This window comes from Mauremys mutica, chromosome 9 (assembly GCF_020497125.1).
Source record: "Mauremys mutica isolate MM-2020 ecotype Southern chromosome 9, ASM2049712v1, whole genome shotgun sequence".
NCBI classification, from domain to species: domain Eukaryota; kingdom Metazoa; phylum Chordata; order Testudines; family Geoemydidae; genus Mauremys; species Mauremys mutica.
Genome location: NC_059080.1, coordinates 46,400,929 through 46,416,181, shown reverse-complemented (window position 1 = coordinate 46,416,181; position 15,253 = coordinate 46,400,929). Strand labels below are relative to the sequence as shown.

The following is a 15,253-nucleotide window of genomic DNA, read 5'->3' as shown; positions in this document are numbered from 1 at the left end:
TAAACGAACTATATACAGAGAACAGTAGCGAGAGCTAGGGTAGTGGAGGACAGAGAGCACTCCACAGTTCCAACTGGCCGTCACGGGCGGTAAGAAGGAACTGAGGAGCGGACGGGCCGGCTGGGGTATATAACAGGCGCCATAGTGGCGCCACTCCAGGGGGCGCCAGCCGGCCCGCCGGAGTTGCTAGGGTAAAAAAGTTCCGAGATGCCGTGCACGTGCGGCGCGCACACCTGACTGGAATGCATAGGAGCAATCACTCGAAGAAGAATTTATAGTTTCAGAGCTGCAAATCCTGTCCCTTTCTCCAACACTGAACTGACTCCAAGAGAACAATAAGCCTCACATCCATCGTGTACCTCAGCCTCCAGATCCCAGACACCAGGAGAGAGGGGGGGTTAAAAATACATCATCTATGAGCACTACCAATGGATCTGGCAGTACCATTCTCTACTTCCAGCCCATAGAGCTGGAGGCATGAGGCCTGTCTCTACATAATGTGGCTTTAGCTGCTGCTTTTGCTACTTACGTTGGATTTCCTGGCCTGACGCTCCTCTCTCTCCCACAGCAAAGGGGTAAACTTTCCCCTTCTCCTGCCAAGTCAGAAGTCTTCCTGGGACTGGTTTCTGGGCTCCCCACTCTCTGATCCTGAAGAGGTGCCTGGGTGGGTGGGAGATGACCTCAGGCTTGGAGGTGGACTGGTAGCAGGAGGCAGAGGCAATCAGCTGGACTAGCAGAGGAAATGCAGCCTTGTGCAACAGCAGTGCCATGGCTTCTTCCTGCCAGGGGACTTCTCACAGGGCTGGATTCGCCTCACCTGGTTCCACCTGGCCTCTCACACGCTTGCCGGGCCCTAGTCTTGATCTTTAGGCATTCTTTGACCACAAGAAGACTGAAAACTGTAAACAGGTTGGGGTTTTGTTATTCTGAGAAAAGACTCATCAGTTACTAAGGAGAAAATTTCCCAAACCCATTCCCCTTATTACAGCAGAAAAACGTATGAGCCCAACATGCTGGTGAGTAACTGTTCACACAGGGCCTGTTCCAAAGCCCAGTGATGTCAGTGGGAACCTTTCCACTGATTTCAGTGGCCTTTGGAACAGGCCCAAATAATGCACAACTGTGCCTGTAGTGCCTGTTTGGATGCGCTCATGCAGGCTTAAGTGGGTGCAAATTGCAGCCCACCTTTGAAAGTAGTCCCTTAATTCTCTACTCCCTGGCTAGCCAGTCGGACGGGCTCTTAAGTGTATTCTTGCTAGAAAGAGCATCTCACTAAGACAGATTCTGAATTTATTAATACAGAGGCAAGGCCTGAGCTATAAAGCTGGGATTCCAATATCCGCACCGTTTGGGGAAATCTGGATCCAGGATTTGGATGTCTACAGAATGATCCATGGACTCACACCTTGTCATCTGATTGCAGGCATAGCTAGGAACTGTGCTGTTATGAGCACTTCTAAAGACTTTCTTGTGCATCCCTAGGGGAAGAAGGGCTGTTTGGATTCATGCTTTCCTTATCCTAATAGTGCATGAGGCAGGCTCATAACAATGAAAATACTGCTGTAGGAGCCTATAAATGCAGAGAGCAAACTACAATCCTGCAGCTAACCATGGTATAAACAGCAGGGAAGAGGAGAATTACTCTGAAATATGAAGAGAACCATTAGGATCATAGCCGAGATAGAAAAGAACCTATTGAATCAGCCAGTCCACACCCCTGCCAGAGGCAAATGGAGTCCTCCAACAGAGAATATATCTGATATTAAATTGACACTGCATCTGAGCATTACAAATATTGCTGGGAGACACAAGTTGCCAGACAACAGCAGTGTATCCTCTTTACCCTGTCCCCCACAAGCTGCAGATGCTGCATGGAAGATACAACGGACAATGACTTCTCAGATATCTGACACTCATGGGGGCATTAAATACGTTCAAAGAGCATGGGGGATCTTCAGTGTAATTAACAGTTCCCTGATTCAGCTCATACAAGGAGAAGGCTGATCCTGTAGTTAAAGTACTGGGCTGGGTTCAATTCCTGGCTCTGCCATAGGCTTGGATAGGTCACTTTGTCTCTCTCTGCCATGGTTCCCCACCCCCTGTAAAGTGGAGATAATAGCACTGCCCCCACCTGATGGAGGTTTTGTGAGAATGAATACTTGGGAGGGGCTCAGATGGGTCTTGTAAGTACCTGGATACATATAATAATAATAATTCTGAGCTCTTCTATAGCGTTTTTCAGGTGTACTCTACACAGGAGGGCAATGCCATGATCCCCATTTTACAGAAAAGAAACTGAGGCACAGAGCGGGGAAGTGACTTGCCTAAGGTCACCCAGCAGATCAGTGTAGGGTGGGAATTGACCCCAGCTCCTATTCACTAGGCTCCCTCCCCTCCCTCCGGGTTGTTTCCCATTTTTGGGTCTGGTTCTGTATTTTGTAAAAACATAAGACTAGCCATATTAGGTCAGACCAATGGTCCACTAACCCAGTGTCCTGTCTTCCAACCATGGCCAATGCCAGGTGCTTCAGAGGGAATGAACAGAACAGGTAATCATCAAGTGATCGATTTTATGCAGCATGGGATTCATTCTGGGAATAACAAATTGTTGCTAATTAATGTTAATTGTCCCCTTACATCAGTCTCCCATATCTGTTTTCATAGAATTGGTGTTGAGAACCCACTGTTACAGCAGCAGGGTTTGACATTACCAGTATCAAGTGTCTCCCCTGGATAGTGCGCTTCCTGCTCATGCACAAGATTGAAATGAGCGCACATTTTAGGTCGAAAAGTAATTTCCTTTCGGGATATAACAGGAAGGAACTTGGGGGTGGGTTAGGCCTTTCTGGAAGTATTGAGGGTCTGTTAGGGTCAGATAAGTGTCCCCCACCTGGTCAGTTTCCTGGGCCTACAGGGCCCCTAGGTGTACCACAGGTGATCGATTTCCTGGGCCTGCAGGGTTCCCAGATGTATCCCATGTGGTCAATTTCCTGGATCTGCAGGGTCTCCCAGGGATGGCTGGGTCTGGATTCTGCTGTTTCTAGAGTCCTGACCAAGAGATAGAATCATAGAATATCAGGGTTGGAAGGGACCTCAGGAGGTCATCTAGTCCAACCCCCTGCTCAAAGCAGGACCAAACCCAACTAAATCATCCCAGCCAGGGCTTTGTCAAGCCTGACCTTAAAAACCAGATGAAGCCATTTTTGCCCTGATTCTCTTGTCATTTGCCATTTTATTTGGGGAAAAAAGCCCTTTTTAGCCAGCATTTTGACATTGTTTATTTTGGTGCCTTTCAGTGTGGGGGAATTTTTTTTCTTTTTAAATGCTTTAAGAAATTAAAATGTATCGAGGGAGAGGAATAAAAGCCCAAAGCAAAGACACCCAGAAAAAGGTCACTGGCCTCTTGGCAGGATCCAGGGTGGCCTGTGCATAAGCAATAGACAGCGTAGTTCTGTGTCACAGCAGTGACTATGACCCAGATCCTCAAGCTGTGGCTGTTGCAGCTCAAGAGGTAGTTGCAAAGGTGGTCTTTGTGCTCTCCCAATCCTGGGCCAGCTGCGTTGACAAGCCAATTCCCTGGCATAATTTAGAACAGCCTGAAGGAAGTTGTAAACAATACCAGGTGTACAAAATACCTCTTATGCCCCCTGTGCTGGCAGGTAGGAGTAGGGGTGATGTAGGAGCCAGTATACCAGCTCTACACCACTGATGAGCCCTATGTGATACTCCTGTGGGGCCAAAATCCACCAGTAGTGCAGCACCAAGCAGCAAAGGGTTTGGGTTTGCTGTTTGGAACCAAGTTACTCACATGGATACCTGAAGTCTAAGCAAGATCAGCCACAAGAAAAAAGGAGAGTGAGAAGAGAGGAAGAAGAGGCAGAAAGAAGAGAGAGGCTAGAAAAGAGGGAAATGGATAACCTGGCATATGGCTTTGTGCGGGAGGGGGATGAAACCATCAGTGAGATATCTCAGAGAAGCTCCCAGGTGATGGATAATCCCTCCAGGCTGTTTCTTGAAAGAATGACCAGGGTTTATTTTGTAACAGAGTTTATCAAACTCCCCTGACTCTAAACTGAGTAGGTTTCTGTAATCCTGAGATGATGTTGCAGGAAAGACCCTCTCTCCCCAAATCAACCTAATTGCACTGTTAGCACTTGCTACCAGTTTACACCATGCAAGCACTTCGGGTCAGATCGTCAGCTGGTGTAAACTGTGTGGTACCATTCTACTGAATGCAACAAAGCTACAATTTACATTAGCTAAGGATCTGGCCCTTTAACTCTGCAGAACCTTTGAATTCTTGTTTTGAGATGACATGGGGGCTGGGGATTTGAGGAGCTCCGACTCATATGGCAAGGGGAAACTAGGTCTTGTTTCCATTCCCGGGGGAAAAGATACATTTAAAGAGACAGTTCTGGAAACTAGTCCAGGAGCCTGTCAGGCTTTACAAATCCACCACCCACAGTCCAGCATTCCACAGTCATTACTGAGTCAAGTGACTTCTGGGCAGCTGGAGTCGCTGCAGGAGACTTGTGACTTTTCCCATGAACTGCAGGTTTAGTGCAGTTTCCCTGTTGATACCCTGCTGCCTGGAATTTCAAGGCTGGCTTCATACTTTGGGAACACTCCAGATTGGACACTTCCTGGGTTGACCTTCTGTCCAACTGATTGATTCTTTTAGATCTCTTTATCACTATATTTAAAAAACTCAGCATCTGGGATGAGGGCAGTGAGTTGCGACTCCTGCTTTGAGCAGGATGAAGCTGGTGAGAGAGCAGCACCATCCTTTCAATCAACAAAGAGTCCCGTGGCACCTTATAGACTGAGTTAGGACTCTTTGTTGCTTTTTACAGATCCAGACTAACATGGCTACCCCTCTGATACTTGACATCCTTTCAGTGCATCTCACTAGCCCTGCAGCCATTCTCCACTGGTGCCCCTGAGTATACCCTCTCACACCTTGATTCTGGCCACTGCCCCCTTTCAAGCCAAGACCAACCATTTTGGCCTCCTGGCCCCTTTCCAGCTGATTTTACCAATGCCAAGGAAGCTGCAGTGACTACATGGAACAGGGAGACCAGGATCTAATCTAATAGCTTCAGAACACAGCTGGCAAGGGCAGGCTAATCACTGGAGGAGGTACCTGTCACTCTAAAGTAGGCCACACTTCCCAGGGGACCCAACCCCACTTTCCCCCCAGGGTTGCTTAGTACAATGACAGGAACTACAGAGCTGCCTAGCCATCTGGTCCATGCCTCTGCCTGTGCAGGATGGATCCCTGCAGGGCATGTCAGATGGCACCCAGGGTTTCTATGGCACTAGCTTGTGAGCTGCTGGTTCATATGAGGAGGGTGGTCCATCATGGAAGGGTATTGTGGAGCAAATCACTGAGCAGTGCAGTGGCCCTAGCCAGCTGTGTTCTGACACTGAGCGAGTTGGAATGCCTGGATTCAGTGTATATTCTGCAGCTGCTCTGGGTTCTGGAAAGATCACCTTGGAAAGGGGCATTGTTTGGTCTCCTGTTCCTAAAATAAAAGATAAGATCAGCTTGCAAACCACTGAGAGACGGACTGTTCCGAGTCCTTCTTAGCCACCAGCCACACAGGCAGGAGTTCCTTGCTCTGATGAGCATGAGGAGTCGTCCTTCAGGCTGGTCACTCTGTTCCCATGAGCAGGTTATTATTGTGATGATGCAGTTGGGCTGAAGGGTAATCGGATCTCCTGCTCTGGGCAATAATCACTGCAGGGGCCAGTGAGGAAGGGATCCTCTGGCCGCTCACATAAAGCAATGCAGCACCACCTGGGGGCATTATGTTTGAATCCTCCCATCAGCTGAGGTGTCAGATATTGGCTGCTGCTGCTGAATGTGGGATACCAGGGGGATGCACTGATGGCCTGTGCAATGGCACATCCTTCATGCCTATTGAAATACACAGGAATCCTGCCCTGTGCAGCACTGTAAGAGCAGGATGCTTGTGTGTTTCGATCCCCAGCTGACCACTCACAAGAGTGGAGTGTTAGGGCACAGAGGATGGATGTCCCATGTGCCTCCGCCAGCTGGCAGGCCTAGTCTTTAGGCTGCCATCCTTGTTAGGATCTCTAGGATCCACTGAAGATACTCTTTGTCTGTCCTGCTGCCTTGTGCCATTGAGCTAGCACTGCTGTAGGGAACATTTACCACTGTCTATTACAGCCCAGCTCACAGCCCACAAGTCACCCAGTGGCAGGGAAAGACATTCCTCCACTGAGACCAACCTGCTTCAAACTTTGTGTTGCTTTCCTCCAAGGGAGTGGCTGTCCTGGCTGGCCAGCAACATCTCGGAATCTCGCTATGCCACCCATGCAAAGAGCTGTTATTACAGTCCCCAGGAAAATCATTGTCCCACACATACACATGCACACACATCTGTACCTGCACACACATATACACACACACGCGCGCACACAGAGAGATATCAATGAACTCCAGAATATCAAGGCTGTATTTCTCATCTTTTACCAGGGCAATACAAGGGCAGTATAATACATTACAGAGCAAGAACTGAGACCCTCTTACTGTCAGGCCATCAGGTCCGTAAAAAGATTTTTGTACAGAGCAAATTACGAAGTACTCACTGTCAGAGGCAGCCCTAGGGCAGTGAGGCCAAGCCCCTGGGGAACAAATCAGGCTTCTGGTTCCAGATGATGGCCAAATTGCAGAGTGACAGCCCCAGAGGACATGTGCATGTGCTCATGCACATGCGCGCACACACACACACACACACCCCTGATCACATCTGATCTTGGAGTCTCCCATTCTGGGTTCTAAAGCTGTCATGTGGAACCCTGCTGCTTTTATGACATCACCCCCCCCTTCCCTTCCCAACACCTGCCTTGGTTAAAGTAGATTGAAACAAAACGGGGAGCTCTCACATCACTATCCAGCTGTGGGGGGAGGGAGTTGAGTTGACCCTCCACACACACCAGTCAAGAGGGGGTTAAGGACCAGCCCCTACCCAGGCTTGTCTGACCCTGCCAAGGGTTCTATAAAAGGGAGGAACGCAGGGAACTGGGTGCCATCCAAACCAGACGGGGCACTGTGTTGGTAGTAGCTGGAGCATGGTGTGCACCACTCGCCTCAGCCGTCTGGGCTGTTATTGCTGTTGAGACCCTATTTAGCCACCCAGAAGAGTGGGAGCCGCAACAGCCTGCAGCGCTGGAAGCCTGCTCCCCTCTCCCATGCATGAGGCAAGGGCCGTGGAACTAGTTTTCTTTTGTCTAGCCTGCCTGCCATCCCCTGGCAGGGAGCAGGCCTGCTTACACGGCACCAATGGAAGGGAGCACCTCAGAACCGCACCAGAGAACTATGTAAGAGGTGAGCCAGGGGCCCACTCTCACCCAAAGGGTCAACCTGAGACCTAATGCAACAGGGAGCTCCAAGCCAGAGAGAGGAGGGGGACAGCAAGGGAGCTGTGTGCTTTACCAAGCCAGGGAGAGGGGAGGGAGCTCCCCCTCCATCTCGCTGCCCTGTACTCTCACCCCTGCACCACCTTCCCCCTGAATCCTTGGCAACTGGACAGAGTTGGCAGTGATCCCCAAAGAGCAGGCTGACTATGGAAGCTTAGCTGGTGAACCATCTTCACTGGGTTTAGTTAAGGGAGGTCAGGTGCTCTCCAGCTTTTCCACCCGGTGGATCACTTTTCGAGAGAGGGACCCACTTCCCTTCCCAACGCCTCAACATTAGCTCATCTAATCTCACTAACTGATATGTTCCCCATGTTCCTATTGCTGCAGCCTCTATCCTCTGCCAGACTCTCTAAACGTTTCACGCTCTGACCTGTCGGAATGCGACAAACCCGGGGCCTCACAGCTGGATGGTAGTTTAAAGGGGAGGGAAGTCTTTTTAGGCTTCTCGGTGAAACAGATATTTTCACCAAAAACAAAAGTCCACTTTTGTAAAAAATGATTGGGCTTTTGTTGGCGTAAAGGAACTTGTTTCCGTTTTTGTGATTTCTCTCCTGCTTCCCCCCCCCCCCCAGTTTTTAGTTTTTCAACAAAAATCTAAAAAAACTGCAAAGAAAATTTTCAAACAAAAACCCACATTTTTTGACATTTTTCGGAGTGGGGAAAAATGATTTTCTGACTAGTTCTAGTGTAGAGCGCTCTGAATGCCCATTGGAGCTGAGCAGAAATGTGCACTGTCTAACCCCTGAATCAACCCTGGTATGAGACGAAATGGGGTCATCTGGGATCAGTCAATGAAGGTCCCATGAAGCAAATTCAGCGTCAGCATCCTCATCAGAGGATCCCTCTGCTTCAATATTTCCACTCCAAGTAGATTGGTGACTAAAAATATTTTGCTGCTAAACTTTACCTAGGGGTGAGAGCTTTTATGTGGTCTGCATTGCTGGCACTGGCTTCCAGTAGTGAGTGTTTGGATTGGTCACAAGCCCTGAAAGCAAGCACAGTGCCATCTGGCTGGAGTCTGGCCTTTATTAGGATTACCTCAGTAAAATCATTTTTTATTTTTGTTCGGTTCAGTTAAAACAATGTCTGCACAGTTTGGGGATTTGGTAGTTGTAACATCCAGGAAAAATGAGCTGGGGGGGAAGAAGTGAAAAGGTCATTGTAGGTGGGCACCCATCTGAAAACACTGGAACCTAACTATAACCACACCAGGACCATAATACTGAGGGGTCTATGCCTGCTCTTTTCCTGGCTGTGTTCCAGAGGTGGGGGTCAGTCTGTCTCTGTGCCTGTCACAGGCTAGCAGTGTTTGACTGAAAGACTCCACCCTGGTGACCCTGCTGGGAAAGAGTTAATTGTGTTCTGCTGAGTCTCCAAGTCAGGTAACTCATTATCCCACTTGGATATAAGGGAGGTGGGAGGGGCCCTCTGGGGACTGAGGATCTGGGGTGTAGGCTGAGCAGTCAAGAGGGAGGAGCCTTAGGAGCAGCCAAGCCAGGGGAGACGGTCTGAGCTGAACGTTATCTTATTGTGGCCTTGTTAATAAAACCAACCCTCAGGAAGCGGCGAGTTTGGATTCTACACAGTGTGTGGCCAGTGTGTATAGTGCAGGCTGGGAAAGGGATTGGATCACAGCCTGGCAGTCTAGTCTAATCATAGAGCTCCAAGCACTGTTGTTTCTAATATGCTGGCAGCAGACAGTAGCATAAGCCAAGATGGGCCCAAGTCACGCAGTTTGGATCCAGGCCCAGTCTACCTAAAGTTAATGGGAAAGCAGCCACTGGGTTCAGCCAAAGCAGAGAAAGAGCATAACAGCCAAATCCAGCTCCCACTCCAGATTCCCCTAACGTTCGGTGGTTAGTATGAAGAAGCAATGTGGGCTAGATGGCCTTACTGTAAAATGCCCCAACTGAATGGAAATCTCCAATGGCCTCTGGCCTGACAGTGCATCTGGGCAGGGGTGGGTACATGTGTGCAACAGGAAGTATCCTTGTTTGTGACAATCTGAGAGCCTGCCTGGGCTGCACTCTTCGTGGTATCAGCACATGAGGGGCCAAAGTCCCACAGCAGGCTACCGTGAGCACAGAAAGGGAGAAAAGCCCCAGGCGGAGGAGGGTTTGCTCCAGAAGATGACTGCCAACAAGAGAGCAACTTGCGGAAGACAGAATGGTGGCACTGGGCCATGACAGGAGCACTATTGACTCAGCAAAGGAAGGGAAACAAAAGGGCATGTGGGGCAAATCCCACAGCCCTGAGTCAGGCTGCATAGCCGCTGGCTTCAGGCATTCTGCCTAGCTAGCACAGCCCCAGCCTGGACTCTGGCAGGGGCCGCTGGGTGCACTGAACCCCAGCTGATTGCAAAATGTGGCCCTTGGGCGACGTTCTTATCTCTCCCTCCAGACCACGCCCTCAATTGCTCATGCTGGGGCCAGGGCCAGGTCACTGACAGTTTATGGGGGAAAATAATGAAGCAGATCTCAGTGGCTAATTAATTATTAGCTGCTGTGAATGCTGACGCTAAACCCCATGGGGATTTCAAGGCTGGCTGAGTCTGGGGAAGAGAGGTGGGGGGTGGCGGCAGATGTTTCCTGGAAAATTACGGTTTAATTATTTAGTGCTATGTTCTGACTATATGACACACAGTATATGAGAAAGAGAAAGACGGGGAAGGGCAGGCAACCCATAAACCTTTGCAGGATCCTTTCTTCTGACCACTTGGAGTGCTCTGTGCCACATTCCCGACCCAGCTAGTGTAAATGCATGAAACTCCACTGAAGTGAATGGTGCTGCTTCTGCTTAGACCTGCAGTGAATGTGGCCCTTCATATGGGTTTTGAAGATCTTCCTCTTTGGGTCGCTCCAGGCTTGGTGATGGTTCAGCGTCCAGCCAAAGCTAGGTCCTCTAATACAAAGCTGTCAGCACATCAGTATGTTTGCTGGGTGTCACAGCCTAAGAACTCCATCCTCAAGGCAATGTGGTTTTGCCACCTGCGGGGGTGTATCCTTAGATACCGGGCAAAGAGCGGAGGATCCAGGGAGTTCACCACGGTGCTGAAGTGATTTTGGTTGCCCTGGAAGATCTGAAAGGAGGAAGAAATCATTGGCACTTTCTCTGCTCTGCCATGTCAGTGGGGAAAGATTCAGTGGGGAAAGATTCAGAGATTCATCCCAGGAACCAGCCCCTGCATGTCAGTGGAGTTACTCTAGTGGGGAATCTCACTCAGCTGGGGGTAGGAGCAGGGCCGGCTCCAGCTTTTTTGCTGCCCCAAGCGGCAAAGTGGGGCAATCAGTGGCACTTCGGCGGCAACTCAATCGTGCCACTTCATTCTTCAGCGGCAATTCGGCGGTCGGTCCTTTACTCCCTCTTTACTGAGGGACTCACTGGGGGGAGGGATAGTTCAGTGGTTTGAGCACTGGCCTGCTAAACCCAGGATTGTGAGTTCAATCCTTGAGGGAGCCATTTAGGGATCTGGGGCAAAAATCTGTCTGGAGATTGGTCCTGCTTTGAGCAGGGGGTTGGACTAGATGACCTGCTGAGGTCCCTTCCAACCCTGATATTCTATGATTCTATAAAGACCCAGCTGTGCCTCCCCAAGCACCTGCTTCCTTCACTGGTGCCTGGAGCTGGCCCTGGGTAGGACAATACTAAGGAAGGCAATCCCTGTATCTGAAGGAGGGGAATTATTTCAGGTGGTGCAAGCAGAGGACATACTTGGGAAGAAAGGAAGCAAAGGAAGATAACAGCAGAGGAGGAGGATTATAAACAGCAGGGTCTATCAGATTGCAGCAGAGATTCCCAAGGAAAGGGTAGGAGCTTTATCACTTGGGAAATTTAAAAATAAACAGGACAAAGATCTGGAGAATAAACTAGAAGAATCAGTTCTTCTTCGAGTGATTGCTCCTATGCATTCCAGTTAGGTGTGCGCGCCGCGCGTGCACGGCTCTTCAGAACATTTTTACCCTAGCAACTCCGGCGGCCCGGCTGGGCGCCCCCTGGAGTGGCGCTGCTATGGCGCTGGATATATACCCCAGCCGGCCCGTCCGCTCCTCAGTTCCTTCTTACCGCCCGTGACGGCCAGTTGGAACAGTGGCGTGCTCTCTGTCCTCCACAGCCCTAGCGTTTCTCTACTCTTGTATGTATATAGTTGTTAAGTACTTAGTTGTTAGATAGTTGAATAAGTTAGTTAGTTATAGTTTAGGATAAGGGAATAAGGGGGGTTTACCCCTCTTCTTCCGCAACCGGTCCGGGCTCATGCCCAAGGCACCGGGGTTTAAGCCCTGTGCGACTTGCCAGCGGCACATGCCGGTCGGGGATCCGCACGACTCCTGCCTGCGCTGCCTCGGGGAGACTCACCGTCCAGATAAGTGCCCTATCTGCACGGCTTTTAAACCTCGAACGAGAAAGGAGCGGGACAGTCGTTTGAAACAGCTCCTCATGGAGGCAATGCTCCAGCCCCCGGCACCGACCCCGCCGGCGCCGAAGTCATCATCGGCGCGCAGCGCACCAACGGCCCCGAGCCGCTCCGGTACTGAGGCTCCTCGACCTCCGCAAGCGGCACCGGCGACCCGGCACCGTTCCCTCTCCCCATCGAGGAAACGTAAGCCGGCGAAGGCGACCTCGAAGCCGCAGCCTTCGGGACCAGTAGCCCAGCCATCACCGACGCCTCCGGTATCGGCTGTGGCGGTGCACAGACCGTGCACCGTACCGTTGACTCCGGTGCCGCAAGGGCCATTGAGTCCGGTACCACCCTGCTCCCCGGTGCCGACCGCGGTCGAGCTACAGCTCCCGTCCATGCCCGAGACGTTCTCGACGGCGAGAGAGCTCATAGAGCTCACAGAGGCACCGAGCCTCCGGCCCCCGGCACCGCCGGTGTAGGCTGTTAAGTCAGCGGGTAAGCCAGCTATGATGCGGCCCCCTTCCCCTGACGGACGGGATAAACGGCGCTCCAGGTCTTGGTCTCGCTCCCGGTCCCAAAGACGGTCACCGTCGCGCCGCTCCAGGTCCCGGCACCGCTCTCCATCGCGGTACCGTTCACCTTCTCAACGCCGGTCGCAGTCCCGGTACCGCTCAACATCGCGGTACCGGTCGCACTCCCGGAGATGCTCCCGGTCCCGATCACCGTCCCGTCGGCACCGCAGGAAGTCCGATTCCCGGCACCGTTCCCGGCACCGTGACTCCCGAAGCCGCTCCCGGCACCGCCGGTCGAGATCCCGGTCGAGCTCCTGGCACCGGTCGAGCTCCCGGCACCGCGGCAGTCGATGGTCTCGTTCGCCATCTCGGTACCGTGACGACCAGCACCGATCCTCGGCACCGTCCGGGGACAGATTGCCAGTTTTGACGACGCAGTCCGTCAGCGCCTCCGCACCTCCGTGGCCATCTCGTCACTCATCGGTCGCTTCGCGGGCAGACAGCTATGGCCATCTTCAGGCTGCCCCGCAAGGACAAGTCCACGGTGCACAGCAGTGGGGTTTTTGGGTCCCCTGGGCCCAATACAAAACTCAAGGGCTCCCTTGCCCCCTGCGGACCCCAGCCTCCGAACGCAGGGTGCCAGAGGCCACACTCAGCAGGCCGCCCCCATCACCAGGTGAGGCCCAGTTACCGCCTGATCCCGCGGAGCATCCACGGTCCGAGACAGCTGCCCACCCCATAGAGGAACCACTTGCGGAGGCGGTGGTCCAAGGTCTGTCCTCGTCATCTTCACCAGATGAGGCGGTGGCGGGGGCTTCTACGGCAGACCCTCCACCTATTGACTTGCGGGCCCACCAGGACCTTCTTCGCCGGGTGGCGAAGGCTATCGACCTCCCTGTAGCGGAGGTCACTGAGGACGAAGACCCGGTGACAAATGTAATTGGAGCTGAGGCTCCAGTGCGAGTGGCCTTGCCATTCATCCGCACTATTCAGAAGAACGCCACTACCATCTGGCAGTCACCGGCGTCCGTCCCTCCCACCGCCCGCGGTGTTGAAAGGAAATACTCCGTCCCCCCAACGGGGTATGAGTACTTATACACCCATCCTGCACCAGACTCGCTCATGGTCCAGTCGGTCAACGACAGGGAGAGGCATGGTCAGCCAGCTCCAGCGCCGAAATCCAGGGAAGCGAGGCACATGGATCTGTTGGGCCGAAAGGTCTATTCGGCAGGGGGTCTCCAGCTCCGGATAGCCAACCAGATGGCCCTCCTCGCCAGATACACCTTTGACATCATGGTGTCCCTGGCGAAATTCGCAGAGCTGATCCCAACAGCCTCGCGCCAAGAGTTCACGGCCCTCCTGGAAGAGGGCAAGAAGTCCTCCAGGTCCTCCATCCAGGCCGCTCTGGACTCCGCGGACTCGGGTGCTAGAACCCTGGCCTCAGGAGTAACCATGAGGCGCATCTCCTGGTTGCAGTCCTCCACATTGCCACCGGAGGTGCAGTACACTTTGCAGGACCTACCCTTCGACACTCAGGGTCTGTTTTCTGAAAAGACGGATTCCAGAATTCAGACCCTGAAGGACGGTCGAATAGCCATTCGCACTCTGGGTATGCACACACCGGCTACCCAGCAAAGGTCATTCCGACAGCAACCCTACCGGCCATTTAATCAGCCTAGGTCGCGACCCTATAATAGCCGGCGTCCCGGCCTGAATCGCCGTAGACCGTCGGGCAACAGGCGCAACCAGAGCCAGGCGCCTTCCAAGGCCCCTCAAGGGCCCAAACAGGCCTTTTGATGGGACGCCCGAGGACGGCCCATCAGTCTCTGTACTGGATCCTTCCCGTTTATTTTGCAACCGCCTTTCCCACTTTCTTCCGGCGTGGTCCCAAATAATATCGGACAGCTGGGTGATTCGTACAATCCAGTCTGGTTACCGCCTTCAATTTGTTTCGCCCCCTCCTTCCCACCCGCCTTCCCTGTCCCTCTTCAGGGACCCTTCTCACGAGCAATTCCTCCTACAAGAGGTCGAGACTCTGTTGAGCTTGGGTGCCATAGAGGAGGTGCCTCATGACATGCGGGGCAGGGGATTCTATTCCCGATATTTTCTCATCCCCAAGGCGAAAGGAGGTCTCCGACCCATATTGGACCTCCGGGAGCTCAACGCGTACGTGCTCAAGCTCAAGTTTCGCATGGTCACCCTGGGGACCATCATTCCCTCCCTGGATCCGGGAGACTGGTTTGCCGCCCTCGATATGAAGGACGCGTACTTCCATATCGCGATTTACCCTCCCCATCGACGCTACCTGCGTTTTGTGGTCAACGGTGCGGACTACCAGTTTGCGGTGCTACCCTTCGGCCTGTCCACCGTGCCGAGGGTCTTCACCAAATGCATGGCAGTAGTTGCTGCAGCCCTCCGCCGTCGTCGCATTCATGTATACCCGTATCTCGACGACTGGCTGGTTCGCGGGACATCCCGACAGCTGGTAAAGGACCAGATGTCAGAGATACTATCCCTGTTTCGGTCCCTCGGCCTTCTCATCAATGCCGAGAAGTCCACTCTAGCTCCATCACAGCGGGTGGAGTTCATCGGAGCGGTCCTCGACTCCACTTTGGCCAGGGCCTGCCTCCCTCGCTCTCGGCACCAGATGATGGTCTCCATCATCCAGGACCTTCTCACCTTTCTCACGACAACGGTTCGGTCCTGCCTGCGCCTCCTGGGCCACATGGCGTCCTGTACGTTCGTCACGGTGTATGCGAGGCTCCGCCTTCGCCCTTTTCAATCTTGGCTGGCGTCGGTATACCACCCGCACTGCGACTCAATAGACATGGTAGTCACCGTCACAAAGCCGACACTCGCTTCGCTCAGCTGGTGGCTGAACCCAGAGGTCGTGTGTGCA

General features: G+C 52.5%; 1 protein-coding gene across 15 annotated transcripts in view; it reads right to left on the bottom strand.

Moving 5' to 3' along the window:
• F8 (coagulation factor VIII) overlaps positions 1-15,253 on the bottom strand; it is a 147,270-nt gene that overhangs the window by 11,149 nt on the left and 120,868 nt on the right. For 2 of the 15 annotated variants that reach the window (XR_006582107.1, XR_006582109.1), the window contains 2 exons: positions 2,891-3,048; positions 530-899 (listed from right to left, as the gene is read on the bottom strand). The exons of 8 other annotated variants lie outside the window; for them this stretch is intronic. Coding sequence is in view for 1 of the 7 variants with exons in the window: in XM_045029653.1 (XP_044885588.1) it covers positions 10,370-10,525 (156 nt within the window). In the remaining 6 variants the exon portion in view is untranslated. Of the gene's footprint in view, positions 1-529; positions 900-2,890; positions 3,049-6,464; positions 10,526-15,253 lie in introns of those variants that run through there. 5 more of the 15 variants (XR_006582108.1, XR_006582110.1, XR_006582105.1 and 2 more) reach the window with 4 other exon arrangements.